Here is a 23765-nt window from a genome sequence, read left to right as displayed (position 1 = left end):
GTTCAACAGAGTTTACCCTCAAGTGAGTAGAGGATTGAAGCCTTAAATATGTTCTCTGTCAGGTTTCAGAAATTGGATTTGGTTTTTTTTTTCAAATTATGATATTTTAGGGCAATAGTAGGGAGTATTAGAGAACCTATCTATTTTTTGTAATTCTTTTGTTCCAGACTGTGTTCACAAGTGGTCATAAAATGATGATAGCTTGCCTGTAGCATAGTCTTTCATGGACTAAAGCCCAATTTATCTGATGCATGGATATTGTCTTTAGTTGACAGCTAGGTATGCATTGCCACAGTGAGCAAAACAAACAAACAAGGTTAAAATATAAGGCCACAAAGCAATGAAACATAGTGGGTTAATATTAGTAATCATATGGTTCTTTCTAGGGAGAGAACAAGTGTAGCTTTCCTACCAGGCAGGATGAATCTGATCCCATTAGAGTTTCTTGAGAACTATCACTTTTAGAATCTGTCAAATGAATCTGAACCATAATTTTCTGTGCTAGACTTATTGTTCTTTTCAACCACATTTTGTTCTACAGCTCTTGATCCAGCCATGGTGGAACAGCAAAAACAGAGAGAACTTAAACATTCAGAGTTTTAATGGCCCATTGTTTGAGTGTTGTTGAAACTGAGCCCAGATTCAATTAAGACTACACAAAGATCTTTCCAAAGTGCTGTGCTTAGTTGCCCAATGGACAGACTTGGCATCTGGGATTTTTATCTGAATTTGAGAACATTAACCTCACTGCAATGGGATCTGTTTCTGTAAGAGATTATCCCCAAGCTCATTTCACTACTTGTACGAGGTGCGCCTAAGCATTTAGATATGACAATGTGTACATGTTGACTGTTGGGGCACAGCTACACCAGCACTTAAAGCTGATTTAAGAATCAAGATCCAGGAAATTCTGAAAATTATAGTTCTGAAAAGGAGGGTATTTTCAGCACCTATACTTGTGTTAAATGAGCATTAAGAAGTTACTAATTGCTGCAAACTGTACTTAAATACACACCTGCCATACATTTTTTAATGGGGTGGGAAACCTGTGATCCCAGGATAACTTAGAATTCCTTGAAACCCCCCTGAGTCTCTCACCCCAGCTGAATACTGACAGCTGGAAACAAATGTGCTATAAGCCCTAAAATAGGTGTTTCCCAATTAAAAACAGCAATGTTCCCCTCCAACTCTACCCAGCCCCCATGCGTGATGTGGATCTACCCACTTTAGGTCTTCAGCCCTCTCCCCACATGTTAAGTGTGGCCTCTGACCATCCTATCTTACTCACTCCCAGGTTGGATTATGTTTAAGGAGCTTTTCAGCTGTACCTTAACTTAAAGCTCCGTGTTTGTGTTGAATCACCCTGGGGATTCAGAGATGGTATGTTTTTCAGCATGATTCTAGGGCTGACTGGCAAACCTTCACAGCTTCTGCATTTTGTGGAGAGCTGGTATAGAGCCAGCTGGGTATATTGGTAAGATACCCCAACTGAGCCATTGCTGGATCCCACCCTGATGGACCTGGCCCCCTTTCAGTCAGGATTCAGTCCTGGATATGGGATGGAAATGGCATTGGTCACGCTTATGGATGATCTCTGGCAGGAGTGGGATGGAGGGTGTGACCATCCTGGCTCTACTTGACCTCTCGGCAGCTTTCAATACTATCGACCATGGTATCCTTCTGGAGTGGCTTCAGGGGTTGGGAGGGCACCATGTTGTCCTGGTTTACCTCCTTCCTCCAGGGCCATTTCCAGTCAGTGTTGATTGGAGGCAAGAGGTTCCACCCTTGGCCCCTATTTGTGGGGTGCTGCAGGGGCTGGTGCTCTCTCTGCTCCTGTTTAACATTTACATGAAGCCGCTGGGTGAGATCATCCATCACCATGGGGTGAGATATCATCAGTATGCTGATGATACTCAGTTGTACACCTCTGCCCATGGTGAGTTAAGCAATGCCACAACTGCCTTCTCCCGGTTCCTGGAGGCTGTTGAGGTCTGGATGGGGAGCAACAGGTTGAAGTTGAACCCTGGCAAGACGGAATGGCTGTAGGTTCGGGGCTCTTTGGTTTCCAGAGAATTACTATCTTTGGTCTTGGATAGGGTTGCACTGCCCCAGACAGACCTTGTGCAGAACCTGGGGGTTCTCCTGGACTCACGGCTCCTGCTTGAAGAACAGGTGGCAGGCATGGCCAGGAGGGCCTTTGCACAACTGCGTGTTGTGCACCAGCTCTGCCCATTCCTGAACCAACAGGCCCTTCTCACAGTCACCCACGCCCTAGTCACCTCCCGTTTGGACTATTGTAATGCGCTCTACATGGGGCTGCCCTTGAAAAGTATCTGGAAGCTTCAGTTGGTTCAAAATGCAACAGCCCGCATAGTTTTGCACAAGCCTAGACTTGCTCATGTATCACGTCTTTTGCAGGAGCTGCATTGTTTGCCGATTTGCTTCCGGGTCCAATTCAAGGTGCTGGTTATCACCTTTAAAGCCCTACATTGCTTGGGGCCAGGTTATTTGCAGGACCACCTTTCCCAGTTGCATCCACCTGGCCCACTAGAGTGGGGAGGCAGGGCATGTTGCAGGTGGGACCATCTAGTGGGACCAAGGAAAAGGGCCTCCTCCGTAGTGGCTCCCTCCCTTTGGAACACCATTCCCCCAGATATAAGATTGGCCCCCTCCTTGCTCCTGTTCTGGAAGGCCCTGAAAATGTGGTTCTGTCAACAGGCCTGGGGACCCCAAGCTGTTTTGGAGCCAATCAAGTGGCTGGTATGAATGTGTTTGCTGCCGCTGGGGGGGATGTTTATTGTGTTTTTATGGTTTTTAATTCTGTAAGCTGCCTGGAGTTGCCGTGTGTGAGTTGGGCGGCCTTATAAATCTGTTTAATAAATAAATAAATATAAATAGATAAATAAGATGCTGGACTAGAAAGTGAGTTCTAGGCCTGCCTTAGGCATGAAAGCTGGCTGGGTGACCTTGGGCCAGTTCAACCCACCTCACAGGGTGGTTGCTGTGAGGAAAATAGGAGGTGGCAGTATTGTGTACACTGCCTGGAGATGTACAAAATAAAGGCAGAATATAAATCTAACAAGAATGCCTTGTGAAGAAAAAAATATTTTTTATACTGCCTAATTTTTCTCTGATTTTTTTTCAGTGTTCTTCCCCCCTCCCCCCCTCCCAACTCTGGCTAGATGTAATGGATTGTGAGAATAACCTTGGGAGACAGGAGGAAGAGCCGCAGCTTAGACAACAGTCTGATAAACAAAATCTGAGTCCAAACAAGGGATGGGAGTGGAGAAAGTGCCTCAGAAGGGACCTGTCAGCCTTGCAAGGTAGGCCAGACAGGAAACATTTCCAGATGAGCTAATTCTACTTTAAGGTTACATTAACAGAATCTTGGAAGTCTGAAAGTACATTCAGGGCCGCAACTAGGGTCTGTGTCACCCGGGGCAAACATGGATTCGACACCCATTTTGGCACCCCCCCAGCACTCATTCTGGTGCCCCCCCCAGCACATTTTGGCTCCCCACCAGCACGGTGCCCGGGGCACATGCCCCTGTTGCCCCCTCTAGTTGCGGCCCTGAGTACATTTCTCCCCCCTGTCCCCTTTACAGCCCAACAAACTAGGGAGGGTCCCTTCTGAGCCGCTTGCCCCGCCCTCATTCCTGCTGCAGGCTAAGTCACCTTTTACCTGACTTAGCCTGCAGCAGGGAGGGTCCCTTGGCTGCGCCTCTTCCCCCTGTCTCCCAAGATCATTCCCACATACCATTACATCACCCTCCCTAGTCTGGGAGAGTAAAGTGGGGTAGGGGGAGTGCTTTCAGACTTGCAAGGTTCTGTTACTGTAACCTATAATAAAAGTGATATTAGTATTCATGATTTTGACTTTCTAGTCTAGACTACCACCAAGGGTTGACACTAGGAAAGCATGAATAGAGAATAACTTGCAGAAAACTAAACCAATCCCCTCATAGATAGCAATGCAGCAATCTGCCATATCCACCTTACCCACGCACTCTTACTAATTATTGCAACTGTAATTCCTATCTATTACTGGGGCTGATCTCACCCAAATCATGGCTGAGCCCATTAAAAGGTATTCATTGCCTAATTAAATGGTCACTTGTTTTTCTACAAACAATAGCTGCAAGAATCTTTTGGTAAATCTGCAACTGAGAAATGCAGATACATTGTCAGTTGGCAATAAGTGATCTGAACACTGCATTCCAACTAATTATATTTGTATTAATCAAGCTTCCCAAGCAGGCTTTGTTCTCCGGTTCCTTAGAGGTTTTTGCTGAAGCTCCCATTGAACCCTTGTCTGAACTCAGGTGTGGGCCATTTTTGAGAGATCAACAAGAGGCCTCCCAATCTTCCAGAGGGTTGCTTGGAGCAGGAGACTGGATGCTGCCCCAGGAAGCCATATTTTTTGGATCATTTTCCAGCTAAGATTATGGTGCCAAAATTGGATGACAAGATAGCCAATTTTCAGCATTTTTTTAAAAAAAACTTAAGGCTGGGAGACCTCAGGGGAGGGGGAACCATTGTCATTCCTATCCACTCAGATATGAAAAATGGCCCAAGATGTGGTAGCAGAATGACCAAATTTTGGTGGCTATAATTTGAGGCTATATGTTTGGGGGAGTTCTGGTTGGGAATGGAAGTGGTTTTCTTCTTTCTTTCTTTCCCCACTTCGATTTGGAAAAGAAGAAAAATGGGTGAAAATGTATTATTTTGCTGCCCAACTTGACAATATGATCTTCGGGAGCTAGAGGGCCACAAATGAAGCCCTGTGGGGTGTCTACAACCTGTGGCCCACTCCCATCTCCATTTCAGTATTTCCGAGCTCGCACCTGTATTATGAGTAGGGAAGAAAATGATTCTTTACAAATGACATTCAAATTATTTCTTTAATAATATACCACATCAAATTCTGTATAATAACATCTGAATAGGAAAGCATGGTCTGGATTTTCTATGCATGTCAAGAGGCATGTTGCAAAGATTGTGCAGCATGATTTCATGTGTTTTAAAAAGCTGGAGTACAGCATTCTAATATTTTGCTAACCAAGACCTAAGTAGACTCACTCTTTGTATGAGTCACAATAAAGTTTCTTGAAACATGGACATTGTCCTTCAGGTTAGAAATGATCTTACAAATCTACAGAGACCAATCACAATATCTGCTTACAGACCATTTAACAGAAGGAAGCGATTACTTTAACATTTGATTGTATGGTATATTAGAGTTAATTCATGTTTTACCAATAACTACTATTTTTTTTCTTTGTTATATTGGGGTGTGTGTATGTGTCTGTTCCTAAACATTAATAAAATATGAATTGATCAGAGATATCATAAAAACAGAATTGGAAAGCCCTTGTAGGCCATGTAGTTCAACCTTCTGCTCAGTTCAGGAAATCCAGAGCTACTGCATCCCTAAGAGATGGTCCAGCATCTGCTTGAAAACCTCCAGCAAGGGCGAAGCAACTGTCTGTCTGTGTAATTGATTTAATTGTGAGCTGCTTTTAACATTGATACATTTATCTTGATTTTTAAGCAATGCCTCCTTTCTTTTAGAATTATCTTTGAGGATTTGTACATTGCCTTCTTTCAATATGGCTAATCCTGAGTTGGTACTGGCAGAATTGTTTAAGTTGAAATCTTTCTTGTCTTTAACTTGACTGAAATTGAATCAGTACAATGCATCTTAATTGAAAGCCATATGTAATATATATCATAAATTAACATTCTTCTTATCAGTTAACACTGAGGTAAATTTGAATGACAAAACTTCACCTGTTACTTGAATATGGATAATTTGTTCCAGCGGTAAATTGTCATCACAGTCTGCTCTCCAAAGATTTGATCCTCAGAAGAAGCAATGGCAAAACCCGCAGGTTACATGCAAATATGGTGCAAGGATTATTTCAAACCCAGCAAGGAAGTAAGACAATGGCGGAAAACCTGTGATTCTCCTGTCAGGATGAACAGCCATTCCCACAGACCCAGCCAGCCTGGCTGAGAATCAAGAATGCTGCAGTTGTAGTAGAGCCTCTGGCTTATGCAAATGTTACCTTGGAATAGATTGAATGGACTCTGGGGATGGAATGGGATCATGCCTATCGGCTCTCCCTCCACTTATTTTCAGTGTAACTTTTGAAATAGCAATGCACAAACACAGTCACTACACCGAGATCCTCTGAACACTGATTATGTTGAATGTGCACTGGAGAAACAGACAGGAAGCATGCTCCTGATCCTGCTTTTAATGTGTTTTGTTCCCATATTTTAGTCTAATATAATATCTGCACACTGTGTTAATAACATATATTTATCATTAACCTTAGGGACGCGGTGGCGCTGCGGGTTAAACCGCTGAGCTGTCGATCGGAAGGTCGGCGGTTCAAAACCGCGCGGCGGGGTGAGCGCCCGTTGCTCGTCCCAGCTCCTGCACACCAAGCAGTTCGAAAACATGCAAATGTGAGTAGATTAATTGGTACCGCTTCGGCGGGAAGGTAACGGCGTTCCGTGAGTCGTGCTGGCCACATGACCCGGAAGTGTCTATGACAACGCCGGCTCCAAGGCTTAGAAACGGAGATGAGCACCGCCCCCTAGAGTCGGACACGACTGGACTTTACGTCAAGGGAAACCTTTACCTTTACCTATCATTAACCTTGGCTTATTGAATATGTCATAATAGGCTGGGGGGGTTCACATATTGTTAAGCCAAAGTGTGGCTTGTTTGGCATTGGCTGAGCATATTGTGTGAACCAAGCCACTGTGATTTAGGAAACCATGATTAAGTAAACCATGTCTTAGTGTGATGTGTAAATTTAACAGTGTCATCATTATTGTGAGGACTTGGTTTTCTAGGCATAACCAAGCAGCTCACCAATCATGAGGATTTTATAGTTTAAAGAAGTTATTTGAGGTTATTTGACAACCAGCAATTAAAATTCAAGACTGCACCGAGATTGATTAGTCTCTTGAAAAAAGTCAAACTCCTTGCACAGATATGCTGATCTAATAGCTATTGTCCGAATGGCATTTGGTTCTTATGGGACATGTCCAGCTCTGAAGAGTCAGATGTAATATGAGAGCTATTCATCAGAACAAGTGATAGTTCTTTCTAATTGCACATTTCAAATGGCAGCTCCTTTAAGGGCATTTTTATGGTACATTTAAAGGGAATATTGGAGAAAGAAAGCAGGCACATGAATAAACATTTCTTACCTTCACCTGGCCAAGTAACACTGAAATATTTCATTGATGATGCAAAAGTGACAGGAAGCATTACATAACATTTTTTCTATGTGAAAGAAGTTCCTGGGTAAACCACACTTTAGTCTGGAAGACACCACTTTGAAATGTTGTTGCCAGCAGTGTTTGTGCCTGCAGATTAATTGCCATGATGCTTGCATTGTTTTCTACAGGGAAGTGACCACCAGATGATGTACCTGGCGGGTTTATTCTTTTGCCTGAATGGTTCAGAACAACCAACTGAGGTGGCAAATATTTCTTGTACATACATGCTTTCATTTAGAATGGCTTTCATTTAGAATGGCATTAAAGAAAATATGGAACAACAATTTGGAAAGTGTGCCTCTCTATGTTATGTGATGGCAGTGGCAGACAGCAGTAGTACTGTATAAGATGCTGGGTTCACCCCACAGGGACTGCCAACCGCTCAAGCAAAGTGCAACTTCTGAAAGCACCTAAATGCTGCAGAATAGCTGGAACTGGTAGGACATCCTCCATCTTGTTTTCATGGATTTCCTCTGCCATTTTTTCTTAAGTCCCATCAGGAGAAGCTTCTATTCTCTGCAAGCAATGAGATTATAACCTTGTAAGAACTAATGAAGCATAGCTAGCATCATACATGCAATATTTCTTTGAACTGTAACCTCCATTCTGTGAAGTAATGCATATTCAGCATGATCAGTAACCATTAATGACCTTATCCTCTATTATTTACCTTTTTTTAATTATCCAAGCTAGCATGTCATGCCATGTCTTAATATTGCAAAAATCACAAGGCAGGTTCTTGGTATATGAAGAAGTTTAGCCTTTTTATACAAAATGTCCTAATCTTCTACAATTTGTCTTCACAAGTTGATCTAGGGTTTGACAGAAAGAAAGACTTGTCCCTAGATCTTCTCCATACCATGCAATATGTTAGAAATCACTACCATGTCCATCCTCTTAAATATCTGTTTTCTATTGTAAAAATTCCCAGGTTTACTCATAGTGTAAGTTTACTCATAGGTAAAGAAGTGTATTTTTATTGTAGTACTTTGATTTATATGGCCGCCCATCTTGCTGTAGCAACTCAAGGTGGTTAACACCACATAAAAACACAATATAAAATAAGCATCAATAAACTACAGTATAAAAAGCCTATAATGGCAACCAAGGGCAATCAACAATAAAACGACATTTCAAGGGCACCAACTAACCTCCCAATCCCCATGTCTGGGAATTCATTCAATTCTTTAAAACTTTCTGAAAAACTGGAGGGTCTGGAACAGTCTAATTTTGGAGGGAATATTGTTCCAAAGGACAGATCCTGCAACAGAACAGGTCTGCTTTCTGGGTCCTGCTAGATATCATTCTTTAATCAACAGGATGCCAAGCATGCCTCTCCTGTCAAACATAACAGGATGGGTTGAAACAATCAGAGACAGACAATCCCATAAGTTCCTCCAGACTTTTGATTCTAGTTACCCCTTTCTACATTTTTACATCTCTACAATAATTGTTTGAGATTTAATTACTGTATGAGAATGGTGCATCATATTCTAAGTGTGATTGTACTCCAGATTGTATAAAGATATTACAATATTGACAGTTTTTAAATTCTTTTCTTAATGATCTCTAGTACGGAACTTGCGTGTTTCACAATAACCATACAATTGTTCGGTCAGTGTTTTCACTGAGCATCCACCCATCCCACCAAAATCTCTTTCCACTTAGTCATTGCTAGTTCAGAGCTTGTCAGAATATAGACGAAATTGGACTGTTTAGCTCTGATACACATGATGCTACCCTTTCCTAAATTCAATTGCATTTGCCGTTTTAATATTTACTTTTCCAACCCAAAGGGACCTTTCTGGAGCTATTAACTGTCTTTTAACCAGCCTGAATAATCTTGTGTTGTTACTAACATTAGTGTGTCAACATCTCTGGATTTGACTAATTATAAACAAATTCAAAAGCACCAGTCCAATACTGGAATACCCGTTCTTATCCTCTCTGGGCATTTTACTTTACTTTCTGCTTTCCTTAACTTTTTTTCCCTTCAACTACTCGTTGATCCACAAGAGGCCTTCTCCTTTCATGATCATTACGTTTTTGCGGAGTCTGAGTTAATAACTGTGTCACAAGGAATTGAAAGTCCAAGTGTAGTAATAGTGTCTGCAGGTCACATCCCTCTACATAATTGTTTTCAAGCCTCCAATATCTCCACATAGGTGGCTTTTTAATTCCGTGTCAATATTTTTTTCCACACATGCCACCATCCATAATGTTTTCAGATCCTCATTGCCAGCAAACTTCCATAGCCAAATGAATAGACATTTACTTGGAATAACATCATTTGCTTTTTCAGGGATCGTTACTTTTTAATAGTGAAGGAGCTTTTACTGTACCTTCCAATAACACTAGGTCACATCATTGAGAGTGTACAAATATGTATTTATTAGACATATACAGTATCCAATTACTATCCTAGAGTTTCAGTTTTGGGTGTTCGTGTATTTCCTAAGTATCTCACAGTACCATTTTTAACATTTTCTTTGGAATGGACAGTGAAAAGTAAGTTTACAACTTTCTCAATTTGCCACTTAAAACATATTGTATTTGTACTAAGATCTAAATAAAACAAACATATCTGCATTATGGAGGGAAAAGGATTGAAGGAGCACAGCCTATGAAGTCAAGTTGTACCTCTGAAGCAAATCAAACAATACCAAATTAGTATTTTATGAAATAGTTCCCTTATTGTTAAGATACTTCCTTTTAATATGTTTTCAGAAACTGGTGGTAATATTAAAAGAGCAGAGAAAGATTGCCAGTTCTGATTTCAGGAAGGAAACTCACACCCAGTTCCTTTCTGAGTAGCTCAGAATTTGCCCCTGAAGCTTTCAAAACTAGCTTCGGATAGCATGCGTTATGAGTAACATGCCTCAGCCATCCAGGATTCGGAACTGGACAAAAACAAGAAGCAGATCCATGATTTTGTGTCCACTAGAAAGTAGGATGACGTCTCTTAACATAACTCCAAATATCTGTTCACATTTGCCTCAAGTTTCATTATACTTTGAAAACAAAACCTATCCTAGTTAAGTTTGGTTTCAACTAATGGAAATAACTGAAGTTTAACAGGGACTACAAACTATGCTGATAGCTGCTGACCAGCTATGCTGGTTTCAGTACCTTTCAGAGCATCTTCTAAACAGGATAGTTTAACCCCATATAAATTACAAGATTTGTGTATACCCACTTTTAGTTACACAATTAATGTCGTTTTGCATTCTTCTCAAACAAACAGATGTTCTTGCTGGGAACTGGTGAAGATGCGGTGAAGCAGTTGTGTGTATCCATCTCAGAACTCATAAATGCCAGATGGATAGCGATGACAGTTAGTTGCTACAAAACGTCTTAAAGTCTTAACCAACTATTGTATAAATTCTTATTACTAATAGTTCACTTCATCAGATGTACACAAAACCCACGATATTTAAACCAGCCCTTGAACTCCTTGCCTGAGGACAGGCATGTTTTCACATTTGCAAGTCTATAGAGCTCACAAGGAACCTCCAGCCAGTGAAGCTTGCCCTTTCAAGACAGCACTAAATAGAGAGAACTGTCAGCCAATTAGGACTTGCTTTCTGGTCAGTAATTATTAAGTCTTCTCAGGTCTGGGTCTAAACTCATATCTCTTTTTCTTCTTTGTAAAAAAAAAAAAAAGGAGAAGGAAAAGAAACTGGCAGCTGTTCTCAAGGTTTCTGTGCTCACTATGGCTGCAAAGCTCTTTCAAACTCATGGGTTTGACGCATTAGCAATTCTGCACTCCGGCTCCTTTTTCTAATCATGCCAGCAGGCTGCTGTAATAGGATCAAATCAAGTTGGAAGGTGAAGCAAGCTGAGAAGGCTCTATGAACAAGCCCAAAGCAGAAGATACGCCCATTCCTAATGTGCATTCACTGCATGGAAACAACATCTTCCCATCCAACACAGAGATATAGTGAAATTGATTACAGTTGCAAGCCCCCAGTCTTGATAATTGTGGGATCTGCACTGCACTCATCTCACATAAGTACCTGCTTTGCTCCTTTGTGGGAAATACCTCAACGGAGTTTAGCAGGATACAGGGGTTCTATGACCATTCTCGAAAAGGTTACTGTATGATAAACAGAGTTGTTCAGATTATCACCAAATCATCCGAAAGGGTTCTGAGGCAGAACGTTTTAGATAAAAGGGCAGGCTCTAGTTTAACTTATCCTCAAAAGCTTTCAGGAAAGGAGACTCCCCAACAGTTTATTGCATGACTGAATTTGTGCTTAGGAAATGTTCGCAATGTTCGACCTAAATATGCGTTGGCTTGGATTCAGAGTTTACAGGATGCTGAAGAAGGGGAGGGATAATATTTGCAAATTCCTCTGCTCCCCTGAAAAATTGCTTTGGAGAGTTGAAGGACCCTCTAGAATAGTTCAGAAAGTGACATGAAGGGCTCCAGGACAGGAGGACAAATTAAAAGCATCTTATTTTCCAGTGGAAGCTGGTGCCTGGTCCCTCAGGGCTCTTTCTCATGGCCTCATTTATGTGCTTTCCTCCCATCCTTGAATTGGGAGGAAATATTTGCATTAATAGCACTGACCCCACAGCCTACTGTTACGGCACCTCCACTGTGAGGCCAGGCAGTGTTGCTGCCCCCACACGGTGTAATCCTGGGCAGTTTCAGGGCAGGGACTGTTAGATTCACTGTCATCTAAATGGGAAGTCCAACCACCAACTTCTCCTTGAACACATGGCTGGGTGAGGTAGGGGATTCAAGCCTTGTGGTGTAGATTGGATTATTGTGATACACAACTTGCATGGTCCTAATCCAGGGCAATGTAATCCTTGCAGTTCTTTCAATGATTAAATTTATCACATCTCTTTCATAAATTTATCTACAATACTGTATATACCACACAGATTCACAATACACTTAATGAAGTACAATACTGTAGGCTCTAAAAGGTATTTATTAATAAAATCTAGACAACTTGGCTTCTGCTTTGACAACTGAAATATTAAATGCATCTCCCCATATGTACCACTCAAATGAAATATATACTTACAGAATGTCTGTTCTGCTCAGTATCTGAAAATCATAAGATATAGATTAAAAATTACCACTCACCAAAGTTAGCAGTTTAGTGAACAAATGTACACTCAAGCACTCTAGGGTTTGTTTCCTTTAAATGGCTCATTACTGACATTTATCTCACATTTCAAGGTGAGGTTTCCACAGTCTCATCTTAAATAACCCCCTTTCATTTTTCAGATGAAAGAAAAGTAAGGTCTAATTGTTTTGATAATAGCATAGCATTTATTTATTGGGAGCATACCAGTGGGAACTTAGAGCATTTTTTGTTGAATCCACCCTTTAGATCAATTTCAGAAATCAATAAAAATTTGGACAAAGCTTTCTGATTTGGTGACCATTTGAATCCCTTTTGCTGCAGGCCTGGATAAATCCAAGTAATTTATCCCATTGAACAAAGTAGGATTTACTTTCAAATCAATATTTTATGAGGCTAAAAAGCAAAATATATTAGAGCAATTCATATATGTGCCCACTTTACAGTATCTGCACAGAAAACTAAAAAGGAAATGGCCACAAAACTGGTGAATTTTTTAAGGATAACCCTTAAAGCAACAGTAATTCCAACTACCTCCTGGTAGCATTAATACTAATGGCCATACTTGAGAAATGCTAATTAAAATAATTTGTCAAAAGAGGCATTCGATACCTGATGCATGAGCTAGATGTGAAACTTACGATGATGTAAGTCCCCAGGGGACAGAGAAGTACACTTTAGTAATGCCACATTCTGAGGAAAGGGAGCAACATCAAACTAGACAGTATGTCTTCACCTCTAAAACTAAGAATGTTAGCCCATGCCATGCAATCCTGCTGCTTCCCACAATGTTTATGTACATTTTTCTACACAAAACTGACTCAGTGGAAATTTCCCTACTTCTCTGGGGTATCCTAGAACATAATCACATAGAATGCTAAAATTTGTTAACAGAATTTTCAGCATCCTCATCAAACTACACAAGATTCTTAGAAGGAAGCCATGATGGAACTGAGTGTCTTATTAACTTATATTAATGTGATATTGCTTTTGGTATTTATTTCACCATCCCTTTAAAAAAGACAAAACCCTCAAACAACCTGTCAGCCCTATAAGGTACACCAGACCAGACTAAGCAACAAATGCCATAAGAATAGGAGTACTTTTACTGTAACAGCTCTAGTAACAGAATCTTCCAAGTCGGCATGTGCTTCCCCTTCCCTCACTTTGTGTGAACAAGAGAGAGGCCCCTGAGATGTTTTCTCAAGTTATTTTCTTGGCAAGGGCTCAAGCCCCTCTTATCTGACTGTTGCCTTGGTAATAGGTCTTCCTTCAAGGCTGTTTCCTATTCCCTCTATACAACTCTTCCACAAAATCCATGGCCCACATTAGTTCATTTGTCAGTGCATGGCTTTTGATTAGTCACCCTCTGTCAACCCAACAGACTATGGAAGATGGTTGTTGTGGGGAAAGAGAAGGAAGTGCTATGCATGTGTCAGCCTTCTGAGATAGACCAAGTTAAGAAACAGACTTCACAAAAATGCTGGAACTCTACTTTATTGATCTAGTCTACAGTAGCAACATCTTGAAAAGCTGATTGCCATTTTTCTTCTTTCCCTGTTACACCCCAGGGAATCAAGGCAGAATACATTTGAGTTTCTTTCTAATGCTTTCTTCCTTTCCCAGACTTACAACGTATTTTGGTAACTACCATCACATAGTTTCTCCCAGGTCATCTCTGTGGCTCTCCACAGCATGCTGCTGGGGAAAGTGGGATATAAACCTAAAGAATGAGCAGGCAAGTGTTTTCCTCACCTCCAACCCAAACTGGCTCTGCAGCACCTTCTAAAGTTAGAAATCCCCTACTTGATATTGATCCCAGACTCTCCTCCAACTGTTTATTCAGCAAAATGGAGGTTTCTTGTACAAACAAACCTGGCAAGAAAAACCAGATGGAGGATGTGGCGCAACCTTTTGTTCAGCCTTCTCCAATTTGGTGAGTTTAACTTCACCTTCCATAACCCCCAGCCAGCATAGTCTTGACTAACAAGACAAACATAAAACATGGGAAACAGTTGTGATTTTTGTAAAGCAGATAAACTCAGAACAATAATCCCCTTCAACCTGTTAAAATCAAAGAACCATTTGAAATAACATATCTGAAATAAATTATCCATGTAGTATGCTAACTATTGTCCTGCCAGGAAGGAGGAAATTATAAATTTTGTATTATTTCCAGAGCTCCAATGAAAGGTTGTTTGTTAATTATATGGGAGGTGGAGAATTGCAAAAAACAAAACAAAACAATGGATATCCCATGTTTTAGTCACCCTAAATCTGTCTGGGTGACCAGCTATATTTTATGACTAAGTCTAACCTGATCTTTTATCTGCAATATAAACTTCTATGTTAATACTCTTCAGATTTTGATAAAGCAATACAGCTAAATTGTTTAATCTCTGAAATGTGGCTTTAAATCACTTTACATCAGCATTCCTTAATCTAGTACCCCCAGATTTGATGGAGCTATACCTCCTGGTATTACCAGATCCTGTTAGCTGGTTATCCTAACTATTACTGCACTGGATATTTAGAATCTAATGCTTATCATTCATTCATTTGCTCACTCTGTGTTCATAAAAAAATTGGACACTGCATATTTCATTCTAGAGATTTCTGTCTTGTTCATCCAGCTTTTTCAGGCCTACTTCAACCGTGGAATTTCAGGGCTTGTTCTTCTTGAATTATTAGTTCCTTCCTCACCTCTTCCTGTTGTGTTGTCTCATGTGGAAATACCCAAAGTGTCTTTTAATTAAGCTCTCCCCAGACATTTTGCTTCCCACATATATCAACATGCAGCCTAAGAATTAGGTCATGCCACTTAACTCCTCCCACAATGCAGCATGCGCCCCTTAGCCCAATCCACAACTATCCACATGTATAGCCCAGATTTCTGCAGAAAGTTGACTTCCACACACACAGGTGTAGGTGTGGAGATGGAGGTTTCCGGTATGGTCTAGAACCTGACAGCACAGGGTTTAAGATTGCATGGAATCAACTGTAAATTCACACACTGAAAAAAACTGCAGAGTTTGTGCAGATACCCATGGGTATGGATACATGACCCAGCAACATTAGAAATGGAGCTAGATGGCATTGCCCTGCTCCTGGCTTGCATGTTCCAGTTTGCAGTAAGTATCTTATCTGAATAGAGAGAATATAATTTCTAATTCCTTTAAGAAAAGGGAGCTCTAATTGTTTGCCAAGGAAATTGCTATTAATTTCTCAATTTTGCCATTTTTAATCATAAAAATAAAATTAAAAATAACGGGGAATTAGCATCCTTGCTTTGAGGAGCAGCAAATAACTAATGAAAGACCAGTACAAGGAAAACAAAGCTTCTGATTGAATTAACATGAACAGTGAATAATAGAATCCCTGCAGGAAAAAGAACTTACTTTTGAACAAACGTATTGTAGGATCTTGCCTGCGGGGATGTGCTTTACCATTCATTTATGGAAGACAGACTATCATATTGAGCCATTCCTATTCTTAGGAATAGGAACTAGATGTTCCTATTCTTCTTCCATTTGATTTCAGGATGCCAATACCTTAGGAGCTAATTTGATTTACTGACTGCTGTTATACAGGTTGCTGCTGAGCACTTGAGTTTTGAAATCAAACCATTTTTTCTAGGCAGGTAATTAGCACTCTTAAATAACTAGGCCCAAACCAACCAAAATTAAGCCCCATGAAGTCCCATTCTGAAGTGGCAAAGCACTTGCCTGCTTTGAATCCTGATGTTTCAGAAGTCCTCTCAGATACACTGTGAAATTTACACAAGTCCTCATCCCACAAGAGTTTATGAATTTCATGGCATGATTTATATTTTCTGTATTGAATCCTGTTCATGATAATGACACTTCTAGTTGTATTTGATTTAGCTGGTGGGTGGGTTTTAAATGTTAAATAGTGTACTTTGGTTGAAACAAAAGTGCACACAGTACACTGCACTGCCTGTCTCTGGGTTATCTGCAGAAGGAAGTATAGACAAAAGTAGTCGATTTGGACTAGAATCTTGCCAAAAGGGACCTCTATTGTCAATTCATCTTTAAACATTTATATTGAAAAGAGGAAATGAGTGGAAAGGTTGAATTAATCTAATCTAATCTAATCCAATCTAATCTAATCTAATCTAATCTAATCTAACTCATTTATACATACATACATACATACATACAATTTATAGGCCACCCAACTCCCAATGATTCTAGGCAGCTTACAATTAAAAAGTTTTAATTAAAATTAAACAGTTAAAAAATTACAAAAGACAAAAAAAAAGGAGATCACAAGCAGCCCAAGAAGAAACCAAAAAACCCATCAGGGTGGTGGTGGTCAAACAGGGGCTTTCTTACAGGCAGTTCTTTGACTGTAAGTTTGATATAAAGGTAGTCCTTGCTTAATGACCAAAATTTGGACTGGCAACTCCAGTGCTAAGTGAGACAACACATGACCATGACTGACTTACAACCTCATTTCCGCCGCGGTTGTTAAGCAAGACATCATGTGACTGCAACTTGCAATTTTACTGCTGGCTTCTCCATTGACGCTGCTTGTCGGAAGCTGGCTGTGAAGGGCACAAATGGCAATCATGTGACTGCAGGACGTAGTGACAGTCATAAATGCCCGCCGGTTGCGAAGCGCCCTAATCTCAATCACGTGACTGCAGGGACACTGCAATGGTTGTAAGTGCAGGGACCAGTCATAAAGTTACTTTTTCAGTGCCATTTTAACTTCAAATGGTTGCTAAACAGGGCAGTCATTAACTGAGGACTACCGGTAGCACCATCATTGTCATCAACTACGTATGTAAACATCCATGCACTGTGTGTTGAATGTTATGTTTCCAATCATTTATTTCATAGGGAAATAATGTAGTAATCGCAACTGTTCTGTTCAAAAGAAAGGAGTATAATTTAGACTTGCAATTTTAACAAAGGTACTGTAGAATAGCCAACTGTTTTGCAAATGCATTCAGGACATACTTAAAGCTTGGATTGGTGCATTAGCACTATAAAGGCTACTGCAGAAATGTGAATCCAACCATATAAAAGGCACGTCTATCTACTCTTCCAGGTCTGGGTAAAATATCCAACTCTAGTATTTTTCAAACGAAATGGAATTCCAGACTAGGTTGGTATTTGCTAGGAAGGATCTCAGCTCATATAAGAGCATCCTTTGGAGGCCTGGAATTTGGAAGCAGGAAATTGGCATGAAAACTTTCTAGAGGTCTGTAAAATGCAGTGAGGATTTCTCATGCCTAGTGCTGCTGAGAATATTTGTTTTTCCACAGAATGTTGTGGGTGGCAATACATTGAGCTGAGCTCTTCCTGTCTCGACACTAAAGCTGCCACCTAGAAATGGAGTCATTTTTCCAGCAAAAAGCACAAATGAGTAGCTTGCTGATTAGAACAACTTGGGGACAGCAGGCAGGCTAGTGTTAGAGCAAATTTTTTAAAGAGGATTAACATAATACCTCTGGACCAAAATGTACTTTATGAGTTCATGAAGTGTTTTTTTAAATTGGCAGATATAGTTGCACATAGATAGTTGGTTGTGGAAGATGGGTGAAATGTAGGGGAAAGAAATCAGTAGGAAACTGATATACTAATAAAATAAACTAAATAAATATATAATTTTGTGAAAACATTACAGGCAATAACCAAGTCTGTGTTGGTTATAACAGAAATGATAACCAACCACCTATCTAGCATAGGTGACATAATGAATAATGCTACGTGACGGACAATTAAAGAAAAGCATCAGCGTATCATAAACAGGTATATCATTGCTCCCTTCAACTTGGCACTGCTGAGGCCATTCCCAGAGTACTGGGTGCGATTCTGAGCACACATCCAGAAGGATATTGACAGGTTGGAGAGGGTTCGGATGACAGAAACATGGATGATAGAGATCCTTGAGGACACACCCTATGAGGACAAATAGAAACAAATAGAAGGAACTTGGAATGCTCAGTGTGAAAAAAAAGACTTAGGAGTGTGAAAAAAAGACTTAGGAGACATAATGGCCATGTTCATGGTCATGAACTATTTTCCATGGCCACAGAAACCAGGACCAGAAACTAAAGGTATAAGTTGCAGCTAACTAGATTTTATTTAAATATCAGGAAAAACTTTCTGAATAAGATCTACACAACAGTGAAACAGTCTGCCTATAAAGAGTTCTTCATCTCTGGAGGCTTTTAAGAAGACACTGGACAGCCACCTCTCAAGGAGGGTTTCATTGGTTTTCCTGCACATTGCAGAGGGTTGGACTAGGTTATCCTTGTGGTCACCTCCAACTCTACAGTTCTAGGGAAAAGAAACCTAGTTCCAACCGTGAGTTTCATTCTGGATTTTTTCCTTGAATTCTTATCAGTTGGTGTCACTGGTGTGCTGGATTTTTCTCCTATTGGCTTCTAGATACTGTCACTCAATTATCAACATCTAAGAGGTTTTTTGGCTACTAAACAGCAAGTTACAAACAGTACAATCCTGAATTCTAGATGTGGGTATTAAAAAGGAATTTGGAGAGACTTGAGCAGTGCTTTTCTTCATTATAATATGAAGAGCCCATCAAGTTTATAAAATAATGAATAAGTACCTTGATTTTTTTAAATATAGGAATATATCCAAAACAGCATACAGCTTTAAATTACAACAATCAACTAAATAGTATAAAACAGGAAATAAAGTAAGTGTCTTCAAACAGCAAATCAAGAGAGAAAGAGAGATCTTACAGGACAATGCCTAATAGAATAATGTTCACAGCCAATCACATTCTTCCATGATAAGAAACGTTTGAAAGTGGGCAATATTCAAGGCACAACAAAAGACCACACACACACCATAGTCATCTCTATTCACAGAAGAGAAAAAGAAAAGCTCCATAAATAGAGTGAAGTTGTTCTGCCAAGTGTCCAAGCAGCAATCAGGTGCTCAGGCAATTGGTTCTTTTAGATCCAGAGACAATAAGCACGCCAGTGGATAAAGAAACTTTAAGCTTTATTATAAACTTAAGCAAACAGAGTTAAACAGAAACACAGTTTAAACCAGAAACACAGTTTAGGCAGATTAAACAAAAGCATAAAAAGCATAGCATAAAGAAAGAAATCATAACATACCTAAGCAAAGAGATGCCTTTATTCCCTTTTATGTTGCCAGGAGCCTCCTGACCAAGGCAACAGGGATCCCCAAAAGACTGGCTTTCTTTGTTCTACAGCACCCCAGCGCTTAAGAGTCTGCACAGAAGCTCCCAAACCCCAAAAGCAAGCCCAGGAGTTTTTATCAAAGTCACCATGTTCCCATGGCTACAGGCTATGAAACCTGACCTTGACTAGGAAGCTTCCCAAGGCCCAAAAACACCTGTCTATGATATCATCCAAGAGCCTGGGAAATCTTACAGATCTTAACAAAACAATCTGGGGTTTTCTCTTATCTCTCTCCCCACTCCAAACAAAGATATGTTCTGGAGGGCTGTTGGAGGAGTGGACTTTCAATCTTGTGGTATTATTTTATGTATTTATCAAATTTTTATCACTGCCCATCTCCCCCTCAAGTAGGGACTCGTATCCCCCCCTCCATGCCAAACAGAAATAAAAACAAGCCAATTAAACATTAGCATAACTCATAATAAACTCTAATCTTCTTTGTGTGAGGGAGAAAATCAACATATGTCACTTAACTCCTTGAAATAACAATGGTCTTCCGCATTGCCACTACAGAAGTGCACAACAGAGGAAATTTGATGAGGGAGGACAGGGGCTCCTCCTGTTATACAGGCCACAAATTCCAAAAAAGTCAGATGGGCAAGACAAAAACTAAAATAAATGTAGTGTCAGTTTAAGCAAAACAAAAATTACTCAATGATTCCCTGTGCGTTTTATAATTTCCCTCTTCAATTACATTAAAAATTAAAATTCAGTGGCAGCATTTGGGGAATGCATCCTTGCACCATATTTGTGCCTGAGAAAATAATGTAAAGAAATCTATTTGGTAGGGGAAATTATTCTGTACAATAAATAATAAAAATGGCATAACATTTTCTCTGGTCATGGTGTTCCTATAGGACCAAACCTCTTCCCACGTAGCTCCATAACTCGTCTCAGTGTAGTGTTGAGAGTCAGTTTGGTGCAGTGGTTACAGTATTGGACTAGGACTGGGAGACCCGGTTTGAATCCAATCTGAGCCATGGAAACTCACTGGGTGACTTTGGGCCAACCACCATCTCTCAAACCAACTAAGCTCACATTATTGTTGTTGTGAGAACTGAAAGAGACCTACATTAACCATCCTGACTCCTTGGAGGAAAGGCACAATTCTCTTCTATTGAAAGACATAATGCAAATGTAGCAAATACAATAAGAACATTTTTCAGTTAGGAGTGAAATAGGGGTGGAATCCCTCCAGATGTCATGTCAGCATCAGCACTGGCCATGTGCTTGAGGTTGCTGGGAATTGTTAGTTCAGTACCATCCAGAAGGCCACACGTTCCCCAGCTTTGCATTAGCGGATGGCAGAAAATAGCAGAGCTGGAAGACTTTTAAATGGAGTTCATAGGCCAGAATATCTCCCCACCTCCCCATTTTGTTGCATCTCCTGTATGGGCGGGATGTGTGTTTTTATATAAACACCATTATGAACTATCTTCATAAATAAAGTCAACACAGTTATGTTTCAATAAGTAACGTAAGAAATTTCCAATCTGCTTTTACTGTTGTGTGATGTCCTGCTTATCTATTTGAAACACTTTTCCTGTGTATCCCACAGGAAAAACAGATGTAATTAGAACAATACATTCTTACTACATTTCCAAAAATAACTGAAGCTGCAGCCGGATATGTGCAAGAGAGAAGGTGGAACACAAGATTAAGGGGTGCTTCTCGCCAATCAAATCCAGACTGCATTTTTAATCAAATGACATTTCATTGGACTTCCTTCCCTACAACAAACGAAGTGTTGATTTTAAAAGATTTGAAGTAATGCATGCCCTTCACAAACTCCTTTAGGTTGATGAAGTAGGTAACAGAGAAATTTTCTTTAGTATAAATTTTCCATAAGGAGAATTGTTGCACAAAATGTAGCAACTCATACCTCACCCTAGGTGATGGTGCAGAAATCCCTGACCCTAGGAAATGCAAAATTCTGTCAGGCCCCTGCGAGGAAAGGGGAACAGAAAGGAAAATCCTCCTCGCTCTTTAAGCCAGGCCAGGCCAGGCCAGGCCAGGCCAGGCCAGGCCAGGCCAGGCCAGGCCAGGCCAAGCCAAGCCAAATCCTACTTTTGCCTTCTAAGGAATGGAAATATTATTGACACTACCTCCTAGTTAATATACCATCGGAAGATGAGACTCCCAGGTTGGAAGATGGTCAAAATGCTACTGGGAGGAACAGAGGATGAGCTCAACTAGCCCCAGACGTGATGACGCAGCTAGCTCAAAGCCGAAAGGACGGCTAGCGGCCGACAGTGCTGGTGGTGAACGGCGAATCCTATGTTCTAAGGATCAACACGCCATTGGAACCTGGAATGTAAGATCTATGAGCCAGGGCAAATTGGATGTGGTTATTGGTGAGATGTCAAGATTAAAGATAGACATTTTGGGCGTCAGTGAACTGAAATGGACTGGAATGGGCCACTTCACATCAAATGACCACCAGATCTACTACTGTGGACAAGAGGACCACAGAAGAAATGGAGTAGCCTTCATAATTAATAGTAAAGTGGCTAAAGCAGTGCTTGGATACAATCCAAAAAACGATAGAATGATCTCAATTTGAATTCAGGGCAAGCCATCTAACAACACAGTGATCCAAATATACGCCCCAACCACAGATGCTGAAGAAGCTGAAGTAGAGCAGTTCTATGAGGATCTGCAGCACCTACTGGACAACACGCCTAAAAGAGATGTTATTTTCATCATGGGAGACTGGAATGCTAAGGTGGGCAGTCAAATGACACCTGGAATTACAGGTAAGCATGGCCTGGGAGAACAAAATGCAGCAGGACATAGGCTGATAGAATTTTGCCAAGACAACTCACTCTGCATAACAAACACTCTCTTCCAACAACCTAAGAGACGGCTTTATACATGGACTTCATCAGATGGACAACACCGAAATCAGATTGACTACATCCTTTGCAGCCAAAGGTGGTGGACATCTATACAGTCAGTAGAAACAAGACCTGGAGCTGACTGTAATTCAGATCATGAACTTCGTATTGCACAATTTAGGATCAGACTAAAGAGATTAGGGAAGACCCACAGATCAGCTAGATATGAGTTCACTACTATTTCTAAGGAATATGCAGTGGAGGTGAAGAATAGATTTAAGGGACTGGACTTAATAGATAGGGTCCTGGAAGAACTATGGACAGAGGTTTGCAACGTTGTTCAGGAGGCAGCAACAAAATACATCTCAAAGAAAGAGAAAACCAAGAAGGCAAAATAGAGTCTGCTGAGACACTAGAAGTAGCCCGAGAAAGAAGGAAAGCAAAAGGCAACAGTGATAGGGGGAGATATGCCCAATTAAATGCAAAATTCCAGAGGTTAGCCAGAAGAGATAAGGAATTATTTTTAAACAAGCAATGCGCAGAAATGGAAGAAGACAATAGAATAGGAAGGACAAGAGACCTCTTCCAGAAAATTAGAAACATTGGAGGTAAATTCCAGGCAAAAATGGGTATGATCAAAAACAAAGATGGCAAGGACCTAACAGAAGAAGAAGAGATCAAGAAATGGTGGCAAGAATATACGGAAGACCTGTATAGGAAGGATAACAATATCGGGGATAGCTTTGATGGTTTGGTCAGTGAGCTAGAGCCAGACATCCTGAAGAGTGAGGTTGAATGGGCCTTGAGAAGCATTGCTAATAACAAGGCAGCAGGAGACGACGGCATCCCAGCTGAACTGTTCAAAATCTTGCAAGATGATGCTGTCAAGGTAACGCATGCTATATGCCAGCAAATTTGGAAAACACAAGAATGGCCATCAGATTGGAAAAAATCAACTTATATCCCCATACCAAAAAAGGGAAACACTAAAGAATGTTCAAACTATCGAACAGTGGCACTCATTTCACATGCCAGTAAGGTAACGCTCAAGATCCTGCAAGTTAGACTTCAGCAATTCATGGAGCGAGAATTGCCAGATGTACAAGCTGGGTTTAGAAAAGGCAGAGGAACTAGGGACCAAATTGCCAATATCCACTGGATAATGGAAAAAGCCAGGGAGTTTCAGAAAAACATCTATTTCTGTTTTATTGACTATTCTAAAGCCTTTGACTGTGTGGACCATAACAAATTGCGGCAAGTTCTTAGTGGTATGGGGACACCAAGTCATCTTGTCTGCCTCCTGAAGAATCTGTATAA

At 40.6% G+C, this 23765-nt stretch overlaps 1 protein-coding gene across 1 annotated transcript in view; it reads right to left on the bottom strand.

Annotated features, from left to right (window-relative positions):
* Positions 1 to 7321: 7321 nt before the first annotated feature.
* The window catches only part of PECAM1 (platelet and endothelial cell adhesion molecule 1), a 52045-nt gene continuing 35601 nt past the window's right edge, over positions 7322 to 23765 (bottom strand). Inside the window, exons 15-16 of the mRNA XM_063292942.1 lie at positions 12339 to 12361; positions 7322 to 7815 (exon numbers count right to left, since the gene is read on the bottom strand). Of these exons, the coding sequence (XP_063149012.1) occupies positions 7786 to 7815; positions 12339 to 12361 (53 nt within the window). The 3' untranslated portion in view covers positions 7322 to 7785. The remainder of the gene's footprint in view (positions 7816 to 12338; positions 12362 to 23765) is intronic.

Source organism: Candoia aspera, chromosome 2 (genome assembly GCF_035149785.1).
Source record: "Candoia aspera isolate rCanAsp1 chromosome 2, rCanAsp1.hap2, whole genome shotgun sequence".
NCBI classification, from domain to species: domain Eukaryota; kingdom Metazoa; phylum Chordata; class Lepidosauria; order Squamata; family Boidae; genus Candoia; species Candoia aspera.
The sequence above is the reverse complement of the archived record's forward strand: the minus strand, read 5'-3'. Positions and strand labels throughout refer to the sequence as shown.